This window comes from Diabrotica virgifera, chromosome 1 (assembly GCF_917563875.1).
Source record: "Diabrotica virgifera virgifera chromosome 1, PGI_DIABVI_V3a".
Lineage (NCBI taxonomy): Eukaryota > Metazoa > Arthropoda > Insecta > Coleoptera > Chrysomelidae > Diabrotica > Diabrotica virgifera.
Window position 1 is genome coordinate 204,735,710 of NC_065443.1, and position 23,485 is coordinate 204,759,194.

Consider the following 23,485-nt stretch of genomic DNA (forward strand, 5'->3'; position numbering starts at 1 on the left):
AATAGTAAACGGATATTTTATATTTATTTTTCCTTATCGATAACCAAGAAATAGTGTGGAAGAATAATACAATTATTGTATTTATTTCAATAAAATGTCTGACCCTGACCGGTGCCAGCGTCCAAGTTACAGAAGAAGTTACAAAAACAGCACGCCACGACACACAAGATACGATTGGAGAGAAGTGAGTTATATATCCTCTGGACCAATTCACCATAAATTGACTATAGACTGGGAAAAAGAACTTCCCCAGGAAACGAGTAAAGCTCCCAAGTATGTCGTTACATTTGACGTATCCGGTTTAGGTGAGTCCATCAATTAACTGCTCGCACGCCTATAAATTACCGTTTTGGAATGTAATTTTCTTCGTTACGACGGGTTTGCTTGAAAATTTGATACTTAATACAATATGTCCTAAGTTTCTCGGCAAAACGTATGATTCTTCGGACTTCGGACATATTTCTTCGGACTTAACTTCAATTTTGCTGCCCTCAATCGTTAAAAGACTTCTACTAAATTCTTGATATGTTTATAGAGGGACCTTCCAACCACAATTATATCATCCAAGGATCCAAGTGAGCAAGGCATGTTTTCCATGTTAGACCTCTTAAAACTGCCTCCATTAATCTTTCAAATGTGGCAGGAACTTTACATAAACCAAAAGGCATAGCCATAAACAGCCAAAGCCCTAATCCTATCGAAAATACTGCTTTCTCCCGATCGACTGGCTCCATATCTACTTGCCAATTTCCACTCTTTAAATCGGGTATGAAGAACCAACAAGAAACGGAAAGAGTATCCAATGTATCGTTTATTCTGGGCAAAGGATAACTATCTTTTTTTGTTACCGCACTGAGCTGGCGGTGGTCAATACAAAAACGCGTTGAACAATTTTTCTTCTTTGTCAGAACTACTGGTGACGTCCATGGACTGTTTGACGGTTCAATTACCCCTTGTTTGTCCATACCCTTGATAATCTCTTCGGCTTTACCTCTTTTTCGTAGATGGAAGTCGTCTAGGCCATTGTCTGATTGGCTGAGCGTCTCTCCGGTATTTATTTTATGCGTTACTATGCTTGTTTTGCCCTTATCCTTCTTATCCATAGCAAAAACATCTTGATATACTATCGGCATAGACCTCACTTTTTCCGTTCGTTCATGATCAAGATCTTGGCATCTTTCAATGACCACCTCAACAAGCTCATTGGTATTCATAGAGCAAATTGAAACCACAGGAACACACTGTCCGATCAAAGCTCCTCTACTCAACTTAATAGCAGTTTCTTTTAAATTCATAACTGTTACAGGGACGACATCTCGAACCCTCACCAAAGTTTTTGTCGTTAGTAACTCGACATTGTCCACATCTTCGACCATCCTAAACTTCCCTCTCGGCAGCGTCCATCAATTGTGGTTATCAGAATTTTCTCAGTATTAGCGGGCAGTGGCGTGCGGTGACATTTTCGGAAGAGGAAGCGATTCAATAAGGGTTTAACAAATATTTTCTTACGAGGGTCGAGATCAAAACAGATACCTACTTAATAGGTGTATACCTAATGTATTACCTGTTAACTTATATCGACTATCATTCAAAACTAGAAAACAAGAACTACAAAAAATTAGGTATAGTGTTTAACCCAGTCTGAGAGATATGCACACGCCTTGAGAATGAGATTCGGGTGATACAAATTCATTGTGGCAAGGAGGATTTACTCTTATAAGCGGGCGTCACTCCATCCCGCCCCAATGCTTCATACTATCCACTTCCCCTCCGATAGCACTCTGATGCGCTATATGGGCTCTCTATCAGCAACGTGCTTATTATGTGGGAGTCCTGGATACAAGGACTCACAAACGAAATCCTACCCCGGTCAATGCAGGTTAGTGACTCTAGTGACTTAGTATATCGTATATCTAGTGACTTATCTTCGATCTGTACTGCTTGCTCAGGGTCGAGTCCCTGCTCCAGGCTTGGTTTCTTTAAACTTAAAAAGAAGAGTTCTATTCAAAATTGTTTTTATATTCCGATTTCGAATCACCTTCCATAACACACAACTTTCAACAATATGACACTTATTTACTTATACTTGAGTTCTATTCTCTTATCAACCAATGCAAATTTTTTGTCGATAACATCGTCGTAAAATTTTGGATTTTCTGATAATTGTTTAATAAATGCACTCTTTTTCAATGGATAATAGGGCTAACTTGGAAAGTCTGTCTTCACTTGTAAAATTTATTGTAAAACTTTTGATGCGTTTTAATACTGAAAAACTTCGTTTAACTGATGCACTTGTAGCTGGGATAATTAGTACCTACTACTTAATTCACACAACTTGCCCACTTCACACAGAGACTGATTTAAACCAGTAGTATTCAAAAAATTCAACCGATTCCTAAGTATTTCTTTATCACTAATTTCAGGTGTTTTGTAAATGACATTTAACTGAGAATGCAAAGCTAGATTATCAAAAAAAATCATAATTTAATCGTACTGAATTAAATAGGTACATACCTCTGTGGGAGATTTTAATGAATTATAATTAGACATATTAAAATTACATAATTCTACATATTTTATTTCTTTAAAATTTTCAAAGTGATAATTCATTTGTTGTAGAATATTATCAAAAATTTCGATGTATAATCTTCGATAGGTCTCTCTTTCGCCGCCAATATCAATCATCATTATTTTTCTTTTAGGTTCGAAGCCCATATTTTCAGCTTTATCCCAAATATTTTTAAACAGCTCATTTTTTTAATCATCATAAGTCATCAAATTGTCTTATACAAAATGCAATGTCATTTGACTTCGTCTGTAAAATGTCGTAGGTACTATAAAATATCAGTAAAAGGAAAAATCTCAAAATGTCAAATAAGATATTAGTAAAAATATTAAGCAAAAAATTGAAATAGAGCAATTTGTAACTAAATACCTACCCCTTATAGCAGCAGTAACAGACTCCGCATCTCGTTTTCGAATCGGAAGCGGTCGGACGAGCGCTTCCAGGCGTATCAAAATTCGCGTGAAAGGAACATGACTAGCGAGCGAGGTTATTAAACCCTGACCAATTTTTGAACGGGACAAATGCATGACAAGCAGCGATTTTGAGATGCGCTTCCGTCAGGACCGGACTCAATCGTTGAATTGTGTGCTTATTTGAGACCGTTCGTATGCGATCAAATTTTAATAATGTTTCAATGCCTATTAGTTACATAATAGATTACTTAGATTAGGGAAACATTGTTGATAATTAAATACTTATTAATAATATATGTATTTTCTTATATGGAAGTATAGGGAAGCGGTGCTTCCCCCGCTTCCATGGACCGCACGCCTCTGTTAGCGGGTATGGTTACGTCCCATGTAGTTAGTAAGCGGATGACATCTTCTTTGTCGTCGTGAAAGGACAACTCTTCACCATTGATCTTGAGAACTCCCTTTTGTACATCCAATACAGACCCAACTTTTCTTAGTACATCCATCGCCGATATGAACTCGTCGGAGATCTTGGCAATTAATATTTGGTGTTTAACTGTCATCTGGCCAATGGATACCGACATATTTGCCTCGCCATATGTATTAATTTGGATATATTTTAAACTGCATATATGCGCATGGCTCAGGATAGAGAAATATGGAAGGGGAGGCCTATGTCCAATATTGGACGTTGCAAGGCTGATAGATAGATATATATGTATTAATTAGCTCACCAGTCGCCGTTCTAAGCCTTACTGTTACAGGCGACAATTTAAGATGGCCTCGAACTACTTCTAAACGTGCGATAGTTCTTGTTGCACCTGTATCCACCAAAAACGATGTTCATCTATTATTGATACGACCTTCGACGTATGAAGTTATGAATTCCATCGAAGGACGTAATGTTAACAGTTACTATGTGGGATCTAGTTCTCGAGGTCGGCAGTTGCCATTTGGTGTCGAACCGCTCTAGTTTTTCGACTGTTGTACGATCTTCTTACAATTACGACGGATATGGCCTACGTTGCCGCAATTCCAACCCCTTATTCACGCGTATCTTTGGCATCGCGTTACGGACTACTCTCCATACTATTTCCTCCAGAGGTTCATCGCTGTACCCGTGTTCGCTGCCCCCCCCCCACTTGCAAAAATTAAAAAACAAATAGCCCTGATTTATGAGCTATTTATGAGCTCCCATATTCCACAAATTAAAAATTTTGAGCTCGTTCCACTGAGCAGGAATTTAATATTTTAGTGGGGGGGCTGAGTCAGCTCCCCCACTACTTAAAAATAGGAATATTGAATCGATTTTTGCGGCAGAATTACGAGCTATTTATGAGCTCTTGAAATTATATAGTTTCGATTTTTGAGCTCATCCCCTTCACCCCCAAACAACCCTTTAATTGATTTAACTTGAGAGAAAAATGCTGAGAAAACTTAAAATATATCGTATTGCGGATATAATTCCTATAGCTTATATATTCTAAGAATCAAATATTAAATCACGTGCATTTCGATTATTGAGCTACAACCCCTTCGCAAGAAAACTACCCCATCTTCCCGGCTTAAGAGAGAGTTGTACTTAAAATGCAATAAATTAATTATTTGGCGACTACATATCATTTAATAATAGCGCTTTTCATTCACAGTCATTTGTTTCGAGCTTCTGTCATATCTCGTATAATCAGTCATAGGCGCCCATACACACGGGCAGGGGGGGCCGTGCCCCCCCCCTAGCTTTTCGGGAAAGAACAAAAATTAAAATTATATTACAAAACGTATTTTTATCAAAAAATTATTGGATAATTTTGAGAGATAAATTGGAAACAACATATTTATTAATAAAAAATTTACATATTGGGCAATTAATGGTTTAACAGAAAATAAATCTGTGTGTCTGTGACAGCGGTCTATATGAAATGTGCATAATACACATTTCGGACAGTCACGGTATGCTATTAACGAAAACATTGAAAGATATTAGAAACGTGGGAACATAATATATCTATACTGTAATCGACACCCAAAATTACAAATTAAATAAATCATTTATAATACTTCAGAGCAAATCATATCAGCAAGAAATCCGATCTCTGGCCGATAATCACTAATAGTCCAAGTAATGAAGCTTAAAATAGGACAAAACCTCGCAATTTTTACAGAATGGATCGATTTGCTTGAAAATTTTTGAGAATAAGTAGTGGATAGTCTAAGGATCAAAATCTATATCATGCCGAAAGGCGCTTTTACCATGGGGGTGGTTGCCACCGCATCTCGGGGGTGAAAATTTTTTATTATATTTTAATTGCAAAAGTTGGTGAAAACGTTCATTCTAAACAAAAAACGTTCTATACATTTTTGTGCCAAAATTGACAATTTTCGATTTATTCGCTATCAAAAGTGTTAGTTTTATATCGAAAAAAATCAATGTTTTTAATAAGTTTTCTGCTAATAACTCCAAAAGTTTTCGTTTATCAAAACAATTTTACTTAACAAAAATGTAGGTTTTGAAAAAATAAACAAAACCATTTTTTTTAATTTTCTTTAAGACCAATAGTAATCGAGCTATACTTTATAATATGTTGGCTCTTCTTCGTCAAATGCTAAATATTGTAGATAAGAAGTCAAAGGACGGGAAAACAATGCATTTTTCGAGGACAATTTGTTGAAACTAATTTAAAGTACTTAAAAATATCTATCTTCAGAAATTAAAAAGGAGTCTCTAGCTCAAAAATTAAGTGACTTATACTGAAAAGAATGTCAGTCCCCATTTTTTTCAGCGGAAAAGTGATCGCAAGCAGGGGTTGATCTTTTAAAAGCCTACAAAATCATTTTTACAAAACTTTCTAAGATAAAAAATAAAAAAGTTACGGTTAAAAAATAATAATTCTTTTGAAAAAAAAAGGAGAAATCCAATTGAAAGCATGATAATGTAAGTTAGCGGTATTTTTAGTCATTGGGCTTATTACTTCTTATTTATTTATGCATTAATGATAGATTCTAGAAGTTTGACTGGCTTAGAATGATTAGTTTTAAAAAAACTGGAGTGAAAAGCGAATAAGGAATTTTTGTATTTTGGTAAAAAATGCCATTTTCTTCAGAATAGAAAGATTAGCATCAGAGATACGAAAAATGTTTAAAATTGCAGGTTATTTAATTCCCAAGAACTTGGTTTGAGAAAAATTTTTCTACGGCAAAAATTGAGTGAATCGTAAATGAGTATATCGAAAAACATTGATTTTTTTTATACAAAACTAACACTTTCGATAGCGAATAAATCGAAAACTATTAATTTTATCAAAAAAATGTATAGAACATTTTTTGCTTAGAATGAACGATTTTATCAACTTTTGCGGTCAAAATATAAAAGATTTCCACCCCCGAGATAGGGTGGCAACCACCCCCATGGTAAAAGCGCCCTTTGAAATCATATAGATTTTGATCCTTGGACTATCCACTACTTATTCTCAAATTTTTAAGCAAATCGATCCATTCTGTAAAAATTGCGAGGTGAAAAGCTTCGGTTCCTGGCCTATAATGAGCCATTTTTTTTTAAATTGATTGAACATAGTCAAATTTTAGTTTGCAAAAGTATTTTTTTAGTAAGTAGATTATTTTAAAGTGTACATTATGATGAACAGAACAATTTTATTTAAATGAAAACAGGTGATCTTTCATGACGAATGAGTGTTATATACAGGGTGTCCCAAAAGTAGCGGAAAGGTCGAATAATTCGCGAAATGAACATCGGATCGAAAAACTGAAAAATATGTGTTAAATATTTCTCAAAAATCTATGCGATGACACTAAGCATATCCACCACTTCAAACCCTGGGTGTGAAGCTTTAAAATCTTAAATGGAACCCCTAATTTTTGTTGCAGATTTGGATTTTCCTTGTAAAAATAAGCAAATTTTATTCTAGCCATTTTGCGAATTGTGGATAATCGGAAAAAACGATATATTGTGATGCCATAGCAAAATTATAGAAACGGTCTAATATCTCGAGAAATATACTTCCAAATGAAAAACTAGAAAACACCTTTTAATATTTTTCAAAAATCTATAGAATGACACCAAACAGGATTTTTCATTCCACACTCTGGAGGTGGGGGTGAGAATTAACTTTAAAATCTTAAATAGGAAGCCCCGTTTTTTATTGCAGATTGAGTTTCCTCCTCAAAAAATAAATATCATTTATTCGAAACTTTTTTTAGAATTGTTGAGGATGCCGCTATAATCGGAAAATGCGATTTATTTGCGCCATCTATCAACGATTCTAAAAATGTTTGGAATATATGTGACTTATTTTTCATAAGGATTCTAAATCTGCAAAAATAAAGGGGGCTCCTTTTTAAGATTATAAAGTAAAAACTTGGTTCGACAAATACTCATGGTTAGTCTACTAGCCAAAGTTGAAGGTAGGGCTTTGCAAGCATTGTATTCTTTTCAAACGGGTTTTAAAGGGAGGCGCAACTTTTGTGGTACCCATTACATTTCCATTTAAAAATCTGGTCTATTATTTAAATGTATGAATAATTTCTCACAACAAGGTTCAAACTAGGTTTTTTTAGGTAGTTTAAACTACAGTAGACTCCCTCTATAACGAGAACTGAAATGGTGGACTAATTATCTCGTTATAAGCCGATCTCGTTATATCAAACAAGAATAATATTGAACTACTTTAAATGGGAAATAATAATTTAAAATAATTTAAAAACAATAATATTGAAATGTTTTGATGCCTCTTACGTAGTTTATTAGGTGTCGATGGTCAACCTGAACAGTAAACAATGAGACTTCGCCGTCATAAATTGTAAATTTCCTATAATATTCAATATCGGTCGATAAACAGGCAGAAGTTTTATTACAGGTGGCCGAGTTTATTACAGCACTAGCCTCTATAATAAGACAGATGTTGGGCATTTCTATGTACAGGCAGTTGGGGCATTTATTTATTTATGACCATTACAACGCTAAAAACAGGTAAAGACACTTATTCTTCAATTTCAATTTTCTTCGTTGTAACAAATATGCCTCGTTATAAAGCGTTATAGTTCAATAGGAATTTTATGGGACACCTAATGTACCTCGTTATATCCGTGTTCGTTATAGAGAGAGTTTACTGTATATATTGTCATCCGAAATATACAAAATGTAATGTGCAACATCTTAACGTTTGGCCCCCCCTTAAAAATTTTTATATGGGCGCCCTTGTAATCAGTGTATATTAATTCTATACACAGATTATACAACATATGACAGAAGCTCGAAACAAATGACAATCGATGAAAAGCTCTATTTATGAGCCCCCAAATTACGCGCATTTAGATCAATAAATTGCAATTTATTTTGTATAGTACAGTCACTGAAGGTAAAAATCAACGATTACCTTCAATTTCGGTGAACCTTCATCGATTTTCACGAAAATTGGTCAGTGGTTAGAGAATACCTCAAGAAACAAAGGTGACATGGTGCCACCTTGCGCCTTTACCCTGAAGGTGGATACCGCCCCTTCTCGGGGGTGAAAATTATTTTATAAAAAATAACTGCACAAATCAATAAAAAGACAAATTATAAGCAATATTTGTTATATAAAGTTATTAAAATAAGTCAATACTTTTTAAGTTATTAAAGATCAAAATTTTAATTATTCGTGAAAAAAATGCATGTTTTAAAGCGGTTTTTCGTAAATCACTGAAATATATCGTATTGCGGATATAATTCCTATAGCTTATATATTCTAAGAATAAAATATTAAATCACGTGCATTTCGATTATTGAGCTACAAACCATTCGCAAGAAAAATACCCCATCTTCCCGGCTTAAAAGAGAGTTGTACCTAAAATGCATTAAATTAATTATTTGGCCACTACATATCATTTAATAATTTATGAGCTCCCAAATTACGCGCATTTAGATCAGTAAATTGCAATTTATTTTGTATAGTGCAGTCACTGAAGGTAAAAATCAACGATTACCTTCAATTTCGGTGAACCTTCATCGATTTTTACGAAAATTGGTCAGCAGTTAGAGGATACCTCAAGAAACAAAGGTGACATGGTGCCACCTTGCGCCTTTACCCTGAGGGTGGATACCGCCCCTTCTCGGGGGTGAAAATTATTTTATAAAAAATAACTGCACAAATCAATAAAAGGACAAATTATAAGCAACATTTCTTATATAAAGTTATTAAAATAAGTCAATGCTTTTTAAGTTATTAAAGATCAAAGATTTGAATTATTCGTGAAAAATGCATGTTTTGAAGCGGTTTTTCGTAAATCACTGAAAAACTGTAAGTTTTTACAAAAAAATTAATAGTAGTTTAATTCGTATAGCTTATATTCTAAGAATAAACTCTTAAATCACGCGCATTTCGACTATTGAGCTACAACCCCTTCGCAAGAAAACCATCCCATATTCCCGGCTTAAGAGAGAGTTGTAGTTAAAATAATTTAAATTAATTATTTGGCGACTACATATCGTTTAATAATTTATGAGCTCGCAAAATATACGCATCCCAATTATTGAGTTGCAATTTTCTTTCTATAGTGCAGTCACTGATGGTAAAAATCAACTATGACCTTCGATTTCGGTAAATCTCACGAATTCATTTTCACGAAAATTGGTGAGCGGATAGAGGATACCTCAAGAAACAAAATTAACAATAACAACTTGCGGTTTTAGCCTGGGGTATATGTCACCCCTTCTCGGGGGTTAAAATTACTTTATTAAAAATAACCCCATAAATAGAGAGAGGGACAAATTTTAAGCAAAATTTGTTATATAATGTTATTAAAATAAATCAATACTTTTTGAGTTATTAAAGATCATATATTTTAATTTTTGTGAAAGAAAATGCATGCTTTTAAGCGATTTTTCATAAATAACTCAAAAACTGTAAGTTTTTACAAAAAAGTTTTCATCACTAAAATTGAAGCTAATAAAAAATATAATAAATTGCTTACTTAAAATAATGTTAATTTAAAGTAAGTTATAGGTAACTAAATGTATATTTTTTATGCGACTATTCAAATCTAAGGAGTCAAGCTTAAATAACGGTAAAGAGATGCATTTTATGTAATACTTACTAAATACATGTCCATGTCAAAGTACTTAGAAATACCTATCAAATGAGCTCCAGAAAAAGTTGATGGCATCAAAATTTATACTCCAAAAATGTTTCCAAAAAAATGAATTTTTTCTTAATAACTCTGTTAATTTTTATGATATCAGGCACATCCAAATATTTGAAAGGTAATTTCAAGAGCTATAAAACTGTATTACATCTTTCAAATACTTATTTTTTTAGGATAATAGTAAAGGGCTCCTGTTACATTGTTCTCGTAGTAAAATTTAGGCTTAAACGTTTCTATCTTCGTTATTTTGATTTATACAGAAATCAAAAGACAAGTAAAATCTTTGCTAATAAAAAAACTCAAATTTCGTTATCTATCATTTTTTACGTGTATCGAGTATTTTTGGAGTTATTATCAAAAGCAAATGATTCACGAAAATTTGAAAAATTTTGATTTTTCTTAAATCATATTTAAAATAATAACTCCAACAATACTTGATACACGTAAAAAATGATGGATAACGAAATTTTAGTTTTTTTTATTAGCAAAGATTTTACTTGTCTTTTGATTTCTGTATGAACCAAAATAACGAAGATAGAAACGTTGAAGCCTAAATTTTACTACGAGAACAATGTAACAGGAGCCCTTTACTATTATCCTAAAAAAATAAAGTATTTGAAAGATTAAATGTAATACAGTTTTATAGCTCTTGAAATTACCTTTCAAATAGTTGGATGTGCCTGATATCACAAAAATTAACAGAGTTATTAAAAAAAATTCATTTTTTTGGAAAAAAATTTTGAGTATAAATTTTGATGCTATCAACTTTTTCTGGAGCTCATTTGATAGGTATTTTTAAGTACTTTGACAAGTATTTAGTAAGTGTTACATAAAATGCATCTCTTTCCCGTTATTTAAGCTTGAATCCTTAGATTTGAATAGTGGCAGAAAAAATATACATTTAATTACCTATATTAGCTTTTTATTAGCTTCGATTTTAGCGATGAAAACTTTTTTGTAAAAACTTACAGTTTTTGAGTTATTTATGAAAAATCGCTTTAAAGCATGCATTTTCTTTCACAAAAATTAAAATCAATTTAATAACTCAAAAAGTATTGATTTATTTTAATAACATTATATAACAAATTTTGCTTAGAATTTGTCCCTCTCTCGATTTGTGGGGAACCACTCTATCCGCTCACCAATTTTCGTGAAAATGAATGGAGATTTACCGAAATCGAAGGTCATAGTTGATTTTTACCTTCAGTGACTGCACTATAGAAAGAAAATTGCAATTCAATAATTGAGATGCGTATATTTTGCGAACTCATAAATTATTAAACGATATTATATGTAGTCGCCAAATAATTAATTTATATAATTTTAAGTATTTTAAGCCCTATTATTAAATGATATGTAGAGGAAAGGATGCAAATATGGGCTACCCATTTTGTTTTTCTTTGTAAAAAAAGAATAAAAATTCTATTTTATTTCCAAAGGTACGTAATAGTACCTACATTGAGTTACTTATAACCTGCTCAAAGTCCAAATTGATTAAAAAATATACAACTGTTTTAAATGTACAAATAATGAAAAATTGTACTTTTGCGCCGTTTGAATAATGATCCTAAATATGGGCTACCCCGAAAAATGTGTCTTAAATTTGTGTGAAGTGAGATAAATGTGTGACAAATATATTTTAATATCTAAAATACAAAAAGTCCATTAAATAACTCATAGGCTAAAACTATTTGCAAAAGTCACACACATAGGTATTCTTCTTTTTCGGCCCCAGCGCACTCGCTATGTGCCCAAAAATGACACATGAAGCACTTGACCGATATTTCACCAAGATTATCCTCTGAAAAAAGTACTTCGCAAAACATACACGTTACGTCAGCTGCGTCTTGTGGAGGCTGTGTAGAAGGAAACTCATTGTAATCGCTCTCATCATCTGCAGGCACATATTCCTCCTCATCCTCGCTACTAGAACCCGATTTCTTTTTTTGGTCCTTTGTGACTTTGGTAAGCTGCTTACGTTTTCCTTTTTTTATTTCTTTTCCTTTCCTTTTTTCTTTGCCTTTTTCTACTTCGTTTTGCCTACATTGCTACATTGTTCTAAATATGGGCCACTAGCCCATATTGTAAACACGCTTGCTTTGCGCAACAAAAGAAGTTATGTCTAAAAGCAGACAATTTCAAGAAAACTCATTAGCATATATCAAAGAATAATAATAGAGCTTCAACGTGACACAGATGTTTTTTTAAAATTCGTGTTTATTTTTAAATACTGGAATTTATCAACTTACCCGAAAAAGTTTTGACACTCACACCAACCGACAAACAATTATTATAAACTGGGAAATATCTACCACAGTGGCGCCATCGCTACGGTGATAGTTTAACTTCGTCAAATACCGTTTGCAATAGTCAAAATGTAGAGATCTGCAACGAATAGCTGTGAAACCCACCTAGCCCATATTACAAGACCAGCCCATATTTGCAGCCTTTCCTCTAGTCGCCAAATAATTAATTTAATGCATTTTAAGTACAACTCTCTCTTAAGCCGGGAATATGGGATGGTTTTCTTGCTAAGGGGTTGTAGCTCAATAGTCGAAATGCGCGTGATTTAAGAGTTTATTCTTAGAATATAAGCTATACGAATTAAACTACTATTAACTTTTGTGTAAAAAATTTTAGTTTTTCAGTGATTTACGAAGAACCGCTTCAAAACATGCATTTTTTTCACGAATAATTAAAATCTTTGATCTTTAATAACTTAAAAGTATTGACTTATTTTAATAACTTTATATAACAAATGTTGCTTATAATTTGTCCTTTTATTGATTTGTGCAGTTATTTTTTATAAAATAATTTTCACCCCCGAGAAGGGGCGGTATCCACCCTCAGGGTAAAGGCGCAAAGTGGTACCATGTCACCTTTGTTTCTTGAGGTATCCTCTAACCACTGACCAATTTTCGTGAAAATCGATGAAGGTTCACCGAAATTGAAGGTAATTGTTGATTTTTACCTTCAGTGACTCCACTATACAAAATAAATTGCAATTTACTGATCTAAATGCGCGTAATTTGGAAGCTCATAAATTATTAAATGATATGTAGTCGCCAAATAATTAATTTAATGCATTTTAAGTACAACTCTCTCTTAAGCCGGGAAGATGGGGTAGTTTTCTTGCGAAGGGGTTGTAGCTCAATAATCGAAATGCACGTGATTTAATAGTTTATTCTTAGAATATATAAGCTATAGGAATTATATCCGCAATACGATATATTTTAAGTTTTCTCAGCATTTTTCTCTTAAGTTAAATCAATTAAAGGGTTATTTGGGGGTGAAGGGGATGAGCTCAAAAATCTAAACTATATAATTTCAAGAGCTCATAAATAGCTCGTGATTCTGCTGAAAAAAATCGATTCAATATTCCTATTTTTAAGTAGTGAAAAAGTACTTTTAAGTAGTGGGGGAGACTGACTCAGCCCCCCCCCACTAAAATATTAAATTCCTGCTCAGTGAAACGAGCTTAAAATTTTTAAATTGCGGAATATGAGAGCTCATAAATAGTTCATAAATCAGGGCTATTTGTTTTTTAATTTTTGCAAGTGAGGGGGGCCAGCTCAACACGGGTCATCGCTGTGTTCGTCACTTTCTTCAATGGTTCTTACTCGATGGTTTCGTGAAATTTGACTGGCCGTTTTGTGTTCCAAAGCAATAGCAAGTGCTTCATCTAAAACTTTCGGTCTTACCAGTCGTAAAGCTTTCTGTAGTTCACTCTCTTTCAACCAATTGACGAAGGTGTCTACCGGAATTTCTTCCAGCATACTGTCTGGCACCTCTGTATACACCAGCCGCAGCACATGAGCAACGTCTGCTTCAAATTCTTGCAGATTCTCACTTGCTCGTTGACTTCTACTTCGCAGTTGTGATTTGTATACTTGTTGTAGATGGGCATCTCCATAGCGTTTTTCTAGACGAGTGAACATCTAGACAGTGAAGGTCTAGTTACACTTTTTTGACCCTTAGGAATTGATCTTAATATATCTGCAGCATCACTTTGTATAGAGCAGCAGTCAAGGAAATAGCCTTTTCTTGTTCGGTCCAATGACTGGCAGTCGCAATAGCTTCAGATTGTACAGGTATATGGACCAAGAAGACTTTCCATCAAATGGTGTCAATTTGAATATCATATGATGCGACGTTTTTCTCTCGGTAGTTATTCTTTCACTACAGGATCTAAAGCTACTGCATTAACTGGTTTCGGATTGCACTTTTGGATTGGTTATCTAACATTTCTACATTGTCGTCTACACTTTTCTATATCTTATCGAATGCTCTAGAAACTTCCTTCTTTCTCGTTGTTCTGTCTACAAACTTCTTTAATTACTTGAGAAACACTTTCAAATTTCTCGTCGCTTTTTCTAGAAGTTTCATCGTTTTTTTGAGAAACAGTTGCAAATTTTTCATTATTTTGAATATACGTCTTTAATTATTTGAGAAGTCTCATCGAATCTAGCAGACACATTTTCGAAAGTCACTTTTATTTATATTTAAATTCCACACCGATACCCACTGTAACGATAAAACGATCGGTTCGCTTCTACGACATGTATTTATACAAATTTACAGACTGAATTTATCTTATGCACTAACTAAAATAATAGTTTAGAGTTTTACGCTTTTTATAATTTTAACAGAGTCTTTTGTTCCACGTTCCAGTTTATTAACGAAAAGTCTTGGATTTAAAATACGCTGTACTTAAACTGCCGTCAAACGATCTTGCACTATAATGCCGTTAACAGCAATGACGTCATTCGTATGATGCGTTTGACGGCATTTTCTTCGGCTGCCGTTCGCTTTCACTTGCAGTTCAGCATATACACGTGGTGAGTTAATGCACGAGTTGACGATTCTCTTATCTTATTTTATTATAGTGCCCGTATCAGTATACAGTTACAAGCGTTATATTTGTAACTAATTGTTAATTATTGTGGGAATAATAAGTTTGAATTTGGAAAACTTGAATGAATTAGGTAAGTGTCATTCATTATTGAGCGTCCGTTCGTTTTATAAATATTGGTACTTTTAGTTAGGTTAAGTATTGGTATGTCAATGATGTTAAAAGTTGGCGATACATTTTCCTCATTTGCCGATACAAAGCACGCCATCCCGTAACTTGGAGAAAGTACATTTACCACTTTTTGGAAACGAGATGCACGTACTATTGCAAGCAGTAAAATTAAGAGGCCGATAGAAAGCTCTTTAATCTATTATTTGCTATTATCAACTTCAAGAAGGACGTTCAAGAGCGGTGGGAAAAACATTCGGCAGTCTTGGACATTCAAAGAAGATTGCCCAGTACATGTAAGATTCAAGGCATCTTTAGATGGAAATGCGTTAGAAATAACGTCAATTCAAACTCAGCACAATCACTGACAGCAATAGTACCACAAAAAAATAAGAAAAGGAACCCCAAAACATTTCCAAATAAATCCAGGGTTCCATTCCAAAGAAAGGATTAAATTTATATAATTAATTTTTTTTCTTAAGGCTGTATGACACTATACATTTTCTTGTATCATTTCTAATATCGTTTCTGATATGTCAAAAAAATGCATAGTGTCATACACAGATACAAGAAACGATATCAGAAACGATACAAGAATTTGAGTCAGACACAGATTCTTGTACAAGAACTGCGCCAATTTCTGCGCAAAGAGCAAAAACGTAAAACCTGCTGGTAAAACATCTAAAATGTCATAATTACTTACTCATAATGGCGGCTGAAATGAAAATGAGGTAATGTATTGATGAATTTATTTGTGTTTTTGTAGGTATTATTTATAAATCTTTTATTGGTACTTAATATACCGTTTGGTATGGACCTTCTTCTTCTTAAGGTACCGAGACCGCTTGTCGATCGTTGGCTCTCATGTTGCGCAGCATATTAACAATCATTGTCTTATTTACAGCCGCACGAAATAGTTCAGTGCTAGTTTTCCCAAACCATTGGCGTAGGTTTTTAAGCCAAGAAGTTGTACGGCGGCCCACACTTCTTTTTCCCATTATTTTACCTTGCATGACAAGGTGAAGTATGTCATATTTTTCTGGGTGACGCATTATATGACCAAAGTATTCCAATTTGCGCCTTTTAACCATGTTCACTACTTCGCAACTTTTATTCAAACGTTGCAAAACCCTTTCGTTTGTGACTCTTTCTACCCAACTGATCTTCAGAATACGGCGGTAGACCCACATTTCAAATGCTTCTAGGTCTTTTAAAAGCGGTTCTGTCAGTGTCCATGCTTCAACCCCGTAAAGTAGTACTGGGAATATATAACATCGGACCATTCTTATGCGAAGTTCCAAATTTAGATCATGACTGCACAGGATTTTCTTAAATTTCATAAAACTTGTTCTTGTTTTGGCAATTCTACTTTTTATTTCTGTACTACGGTTCCAGCTTTCATTAATATGAGTACCCAGATATACAAGATTACTTACTCGTTCAATTGAGTCATTACCGATTGTTACGTTGTAGTTATTATTATTTACGGCTGCCTGTTTACTAATAACCATAAACTTTGTTTTTCTTGCGTTGAGTTTGAGTCCGTATATCGCGCAGAATGCCACTATTCGATTCAATAACGCTTGAAGATGTTCAATTGATCCAGTCAGCAACAAGGTGTCATCTGCGTATCTGATATTGTTCATAAGCATACCATTAATGAGTATTCCCTCTTTTGCGTTTTCCAAGACTTCATTTAAGATTGTTTCAGCGTAAAGATTAAACAACATTGGTGACAATATACAGCCTTGTCGAACTCCGCGCTTGATTTTTACTTCTTCAGAGCACTGATTCGCAACCCTAATACTAATAGTAGTTTTAAGAATATGTAGCATTTTTTCATGGCGAACTTTATCAAAGGCCTTTTCAAAATCAATTGCGCACATGAAAACGTCATGATTTACATCTCTGCATCTTTGAATTAAAACTTGGGTTGCGAATAGAGCATCACGCGTTCCAAGGCCACAGCGAAAACCGAATTGAGTACTTGAGATTCTTTCCTCAATTTTTCTATATGTTCTTTGATGAATGATTCTAAGAAACGTTTTCAATACATGACTCATTAGGCTGATGGTGCGATAGTCGCTGCATTTTGTGGCTCTGTGTTTTTTTGGTAGTACAACAAATGAGGATTTAAGCCAATCTTTAGGAATTTTTCCGCTTTCATAGATTAAGTTGAACAATTTCGTAAGTATCTTAATGCCCTCGACATCTAAAAGCTTTAGTGTTTCTACGTAAATCCCATCTGGTCCGATCGCCTTCCCGTTTTTTGCGTTCTTTATAGCGTATTGCACTTCTTCCTTAGTTATTGGAGGACCGCTTATGTCATTTAGCGTTTCTAGTTCGCTTCTTTCATCATCGAATAATTCCTTTATATATTCTGTCCATCGTATTAGTTGACCTTCGATATCGATTATAATTTTTCCGTTTTTATCTTCGATTAGTGGAGGATTACATTTTTTATTCAGTCCTGCAACTTCTTTCAGTTTTTTGTGCATATTGAATGCGTCATAGATACGCTCGTAGTTCTCAATTTCTTTACATTGTTGTTTATGCCACTCTGATTTAGCTGATCTTATTTTTCTTCGAATCATACTGTTTAGCTTTTTGTATTCTGTCAGATTAGCATTCTTATATTTTCTTCTTGCATCCATTAAATTCAATATCTCTTCTGTCATCCACTGTTGCTTATTCCTACGCTGATTTTCCATCAGATGGTCTTCTTGGACTTTTTCCAATGTTTCTTTGCATGACTCCCATAATTGTTCTGAATTTTTATTTCCCAATTTCTGAAACTGATCTTCTAATTTATCGGTTACTATTTCTTTCACTTCCGCATTTGAAAGTTTATCTTTGCTGATCCTAGGAGATATTTTGGGTTTTTTAATCTTTTTAAATTTAAGTAATACTTTAGCTGCTAGAAAGTTGTGGTTGGAGGGTACATCCGCTCCTGGATATGTTTTGGAGGACAAGATAGCATTTCTATATCTTATTGATATACAGATATAATCAATTTGATTTCTTACTATTCTTCCATAAGTGTCCATAGGAGATTTCCAGGTGTAAAGTCGTCGCTTAGGCAAGTCAAAAAAAGTGTTGGATATTACTAATTGTTTTTCTACACAAAATCTAATCATTCTATCTCCACGGTCGTTTCTCGTTCCTAAACCAAACTTGCCAACGACATCTTCTTCACTACCTCTTCCAACCTTGGCATTGAAATCCCCCAATACAATGTTTATATCTTGGCTTCCTGTGAGTGATAATAAATAGTCTAGATCTGAATAAAAGCTTTCGACAACTTCATCGTCATATTGTTGTGTAGGTGCATATACCTGAATGATGTTTAAGTCTGTACGATTTGTTTTTATTTGTAACATTATTAACCTATCTGAGTATAGCACGATATTTTTTACTGATTTTGCGACATTTTGTTCTAAAATAAATGCCACACCATTTCTATGTTGCGGACCTTCTTCACCAGAGTAGTAAATTTCATAATTATCTATCGTTATATGGCCAGAACCCGGCCACCTCATCTCGCTTATACCTAAGATATTTATATTTAACCTTCGCATTTCCTTGATCGTATTGTGAATCTTTCCAGATTCAAACATACTTGTAATATTCCAAGTCGCTATTAAACATTCCTTATCTATTACCAAATTTGATGAATTACAGGGAATTCGCTTGCTGACGACTGGGGAAACCCTGCTGTTTCCCACGCCGAATCTTGGATTCCGAGTCCCATGATTAGTAAATATATTTACATTATTAACATCTGTCATCATGAGTTACTAGGAAAGTTATAATCAGGTAGTTTCCCGTTGCTTTCCTGATTCCACTGCCGTTGACTGAATTTTCAGCTCATCCGCCTTCGGGGCCGATTTCTCAACCCCAGGACAATAGAGTGCCCTTCCGTACCTCCTGGTAACGGTTGATTGCTTATACCGGCGCACATTCGGTTTTTATTTAGGTTTAGGTTCGCAGCCGGTTAAATCATTATTTGATTGTCGCCTGCGACTTTATGGCACCGCACCTGTTAGGAATTGTATTCCTTAGCCGCGAGCCACTAATGACACAGCTGCTGTCCTGTGTCATGTCCTCAGTTGATCCGCCGGTACTTATTTGGCGAAGCCTTATTCGTACCTGCCCTGTATATCTACAGGAACGTTCCCTATCAGCCATTGGGACGCGCCGTGTTGGGGTTAAGGACTTCCCCATCCAGGTCTCTCTTTCACAAAGTACTGAAAAACCCCTACTCAATTCAGAGCTCTTCCTCCATGCAAACTAGACCTAGCACGGTGGTATGGACCATGATACTATAAATAAAGTTATTTATAGTATCAAGTAAGTGTTATTTATAGTATCATGGTATGGACTACTGTTCTACTAATAACCATATATTTAGCTCCTAGTAAAGTTCAAACTATAAATTTAGGTTTCATGGTGCATAATTTTTTAATGGACGAAAATACAATAGTTCCTAATTTGGATCAAACTGAAGATAATTCTAATGCAAATATTTTAGCACAAATATCAAAACAAAATAAAAACACAAATAATCAACCTCAAACAGTCAACGTAAAATTCTGGTTAACATTAAAATGTTTATAAATTTTATAAAATCTTTAAAATCAGCTGTAGCTGTAGATGCAGTACTACCTATGGAGACCTACACAGAGGAGAGGAATCGAAGATAGGACGACCTTAAAATTTTTGTACACGATTTTGCCTGTTTGCTTGGTTTCTCGCTAGGGCGGCGGTGGCGTAGGCATAGATGCTAGTTTTGCATTGGAGTGAATGTGAAAACTTCGAAAATAATTAATTATTCGTAGTTAATATAAGATTACTGGTTTTGGTGGTTAATATTATTTAAATATGAGTGCCAAGAAAGCTTACACTAAAAGAACTTGCTTCGTACCGGGATTTATATCGAGTTATCGTTCCGATAAAAAATTCAAAAGGGAACTTAAGGAAGTTAATAAAGACTTTTTATAAAGATTTGTCTTTATGTTATTTATAACGTTCATGGATTATACCTATTCGTTTGTATGTTATTTCCTTCGGTGTAAATAAAATTTGTGTATTACTTATTATTGGTTTTTATTTTAATCTGAAAATTATAGTGATAATACAGTCGAACCCGCTTATTGGAATAGCCTTCGTGCCAAGTAAAAGTATTCCTACAACCGAGATATTGTAATAACCGATCATTGGTGGCCAGTAAAAACGTTCCGGGACCTCAAGTTTATATTCCTTAAAGCGGTATATTCCTTTAACAGGTATTCTAATAAGCGGGTTCGACTGTAGTAGGAGGATCTTGAAAGATTTTCTGTCGAAACAATGCATTTTTTGAGACAAAATATTTCACAAAAATTAACATTAATTTTATAAAAGTCAGACTGTCGTCTGTAGTTAATTTACATATATTTTTATTAACTAAATTTAAACATCTGATAGATAAGCTTTCAGAATATAGATATGAAGTGTTCAAAAGAAAAAAGCATTTTAAATTTTGATATTATTATAAATTAGTTAAATAACTTTTTAAACTTTTTAAAAACAATTACCTACAGTTAAGTTAAATTTTTTCAACTAATAAACTTTTTGATATCAGTTACAAAGATATTAACAAATTAATTTGCGGTTGAAATACCATTGGTATATAAATGTGGCAGTTAGATAATGTGACAAAATATTTCCGCTTCAAAATAAGCTGTCCCACATATTAAAGTAATGACAAATTTAATTTTGATGTCACATCTCCATCTACAATGGTATAAAAAGAATACACTTTTTACCACACGTCGATATGTTATAAGGTTAAAATAATTTATTTTTGGCATAAAACATATTCAGCTACAATCCACCAATAAATTAATGTCTAATTACGCTAAAAACAATAATAAAATGAGTTAAATAATAAATAAGTCCATAAGAGCTAATGTATTTGTAGCACCTATTCGAACACTTGCGCCTCTAGCGGCGATTGCTGAAAGTTGAATTAGAGGTTGAAAAGTTAGCCCACAAACGATGCATTGCGTTTCCACTCCTTCTTACAGGTCTCCATAGTACTACCATAACGTGACACAGGGTGACAAACAAAATTTCGACCAATCACGTGCCGAATTTCATACAATTTTCGATACAAGAACTTGCATAGTGTCATACAGGGCACAAATGTACGTACAAGAAATGATACCAGAAAATGTATACAAGAAACGATATCAGAAACGATATTAGAAATGATACAAGAAAATGCATAGTGTCATACAGCCTTTAGTTTACAACAGGTTTTACAATAAATAAAGACTAATTTAACTATGTATTTATCATTACCCATAATTAAAATATGTTTTAATATTTCACTTTGTTTTCTTTTTCGTTTATAAGAAAATTTTCTAATATTAATAAATTCTTTATCAGAAATAATTGATACTAAGATTCCCAGCCTCCAAGCGAACGGCAGCCAAAGAAAATGCCGTAAAACGCATCATAAGACTGACGTCATAGCTGTTAACGGCATTATAGTGCACGAGCGTTTGACGGCAGTTTAAGTAAATTACAACGTTTAAAATATTGTTTATTATATTTTTATTTCAATTATTCTAATTGTTTAAAAAGTAGTAAACTTTGTATCTAGGGCTTTTCGTTGTTTTCCTCGTTTTGCGAGAGATGTCGCTAGATTGCGTCTCAAAAGGTGGAATCATTGTATCGCGATGTTTTCCCTTAAATAGGCAGGGTTGTTAATATTTGCTTCAGAGTTGTGACTGCATAGCTTCACTGAAGATGCATGGGATGCTGAAATAGCTATATGGAGATAGTAGTCCAACTCTGAGTCGAATAAAAACAAATACTGCCTTTATTATTTTTCATCTTTACTCAGAATTGAGTGTTTAGAAACTGTCTTTCGGTCCTTTTCCTTGACGGAGAGAAGGTAAATGCGTGGCCAAAGTGTCCTATTTGCTTTCTCCTATTTTCGTCGTCTCTTGTGCTTATAATAATATATTGTAAAAGCCAGAGATACAGGATGCAGCCAGAAAGCAGTTTATTAACGAAAAGTCTTGGATTTAAAATACTGTTTATTATATTTTTATTTCAATTACTCTAATTGTTTAAAAAGTAGTAAACTTTGTATCTAGGGCTTTTCGTTGTTTTCCTCGTTTTGCGAGAGATGTCGCTAGATTGCGTCTCAAAAGGTGGAATCATTGTATCGCGATGGTTTCCCTTAAATAGGCAGGTTGTTAATATTCGCTTGAGAGTTGTGATTGCATAGCTTCACTGAAGATGCATGGGATGCTGAAATAGCTATATGGAGATGGTGGTCCAACTCTGAGTCGAATAAAAACAAAAACTGCCTTTATTATTTTTCATCTTTACTCAGAATTGAGTATTTAGAAACTGTCTTTCGGTCCTTTTCCTTGACGGAGAGAAGGTAAATGCGTGGCCAAAGTGTCCTATTTGCTTTCTCCTATTTTCTTCGTCTCTTGTGCTTATATATTGTAAAAGCCAGAGATACGGGATGCAGCCAGAAAGCAGTTTATTAACGAAAAATCTTGGATTTAAAATATTGTTTATTATATTTTTATTTCAATTATTCTAATTGTTTAAAAAGTAGTAAACTTTGTATCTAGGGCTTTTCGTTGTTTTCCTCGTTTTGCGAGAGATGTCGCTGGATTGCGTCTCAAAAGGTGGAATCATTGTATCGCGATGGTTTCCCTTAAATAGGCAGGGTTGTTAATATTCGCTTCAGAGTTGTGACTGCATAGCTTCACTGAAGATGCATGGGATGCTGAAATAGCTATAGGTATGGAGATGGTGGTCCAACTTAGAGTCGAAAAAAAACAAAAACTGCCTTTATTATTATTATCTTTTGTTCCACTTTCTGTATACACTAAAGAAATTTGTTATATTTTTTCTTAGATCATCTGGTAGAGAAACCGTTGGAAGAATACATCACTGGCAGCTCCTACATAGGTACTCATAACCAAATGAATTTTTCCGGAATAGGAACCTATTACTACCCTCATGGAGTTATATATAAGGGAACTTTTAAGGATGGGCAATTTCATGGGAATGGCACTCTTATATACCCTAATGGTCAACGTGTAGAAGGTGTTTGGAGAAATGGAAAGTATGTTTAATTGTTTTAATGATTGTTTTGAGTGTAGATTTAAGATTCTTTAAGGTAAAGTCAATGATCCAAGCGGCTGGAGTAGTGAAAGAGTAACATTGCATCATTTTGATAGAAAGGCATTTAGACATCAAATCCGATCAAAAACAACCTACGTAAGGTTTTCGGATAAGAAATATCGGAAGTATAAGGCTTAGAATAACAAAACATAA

At 34.0% G+C, this 23,485-nt stretch overlaps 1 protein-coding gene and 1 long non-coding RNA gene across 2 annotated transcripts in view; one reads left to right on the forward strand and one right to left on the reverse strand.

Annotated features, from left to right (window-relative positions):
• Positions 1 to 23,485, forward strand: part of LOC114335260 (MORN repeat-containing protein 5-like) — a 63,455-nt gene continuing 39,970 nt past the window's right edge. Inside the window, exons 1-2 of the mRNA XM_050646446.1 lie at positions 1 to 305; positions 23,063 to 23,273. Coding sequence (XP_050502403.1) covers positions 95 to 305; positions 23,063 to 23,273 — 422 coding nt within the window. The 5' untranslated portion in view covers positions 1 to 94. The remainder of the gene's footprint in view (positions 306 to 23,062; positions 23,274 to 23,485) is intronic.
• Positions 15,631 to 21,332, reverse strand: LOC126881840 (uncharacterized). Its single transcript, XR_007697033.1, has 3 exons — positions 21,218 to 21,332; positions 19,452 to 19,801; positions 15,631 to 15,953 (listed from the first exon to the last, which is right to left on the reverse strand). It is a non-coding gene; the product is annotated as an uncharacterized LOC126881840 (long non-coding RNA).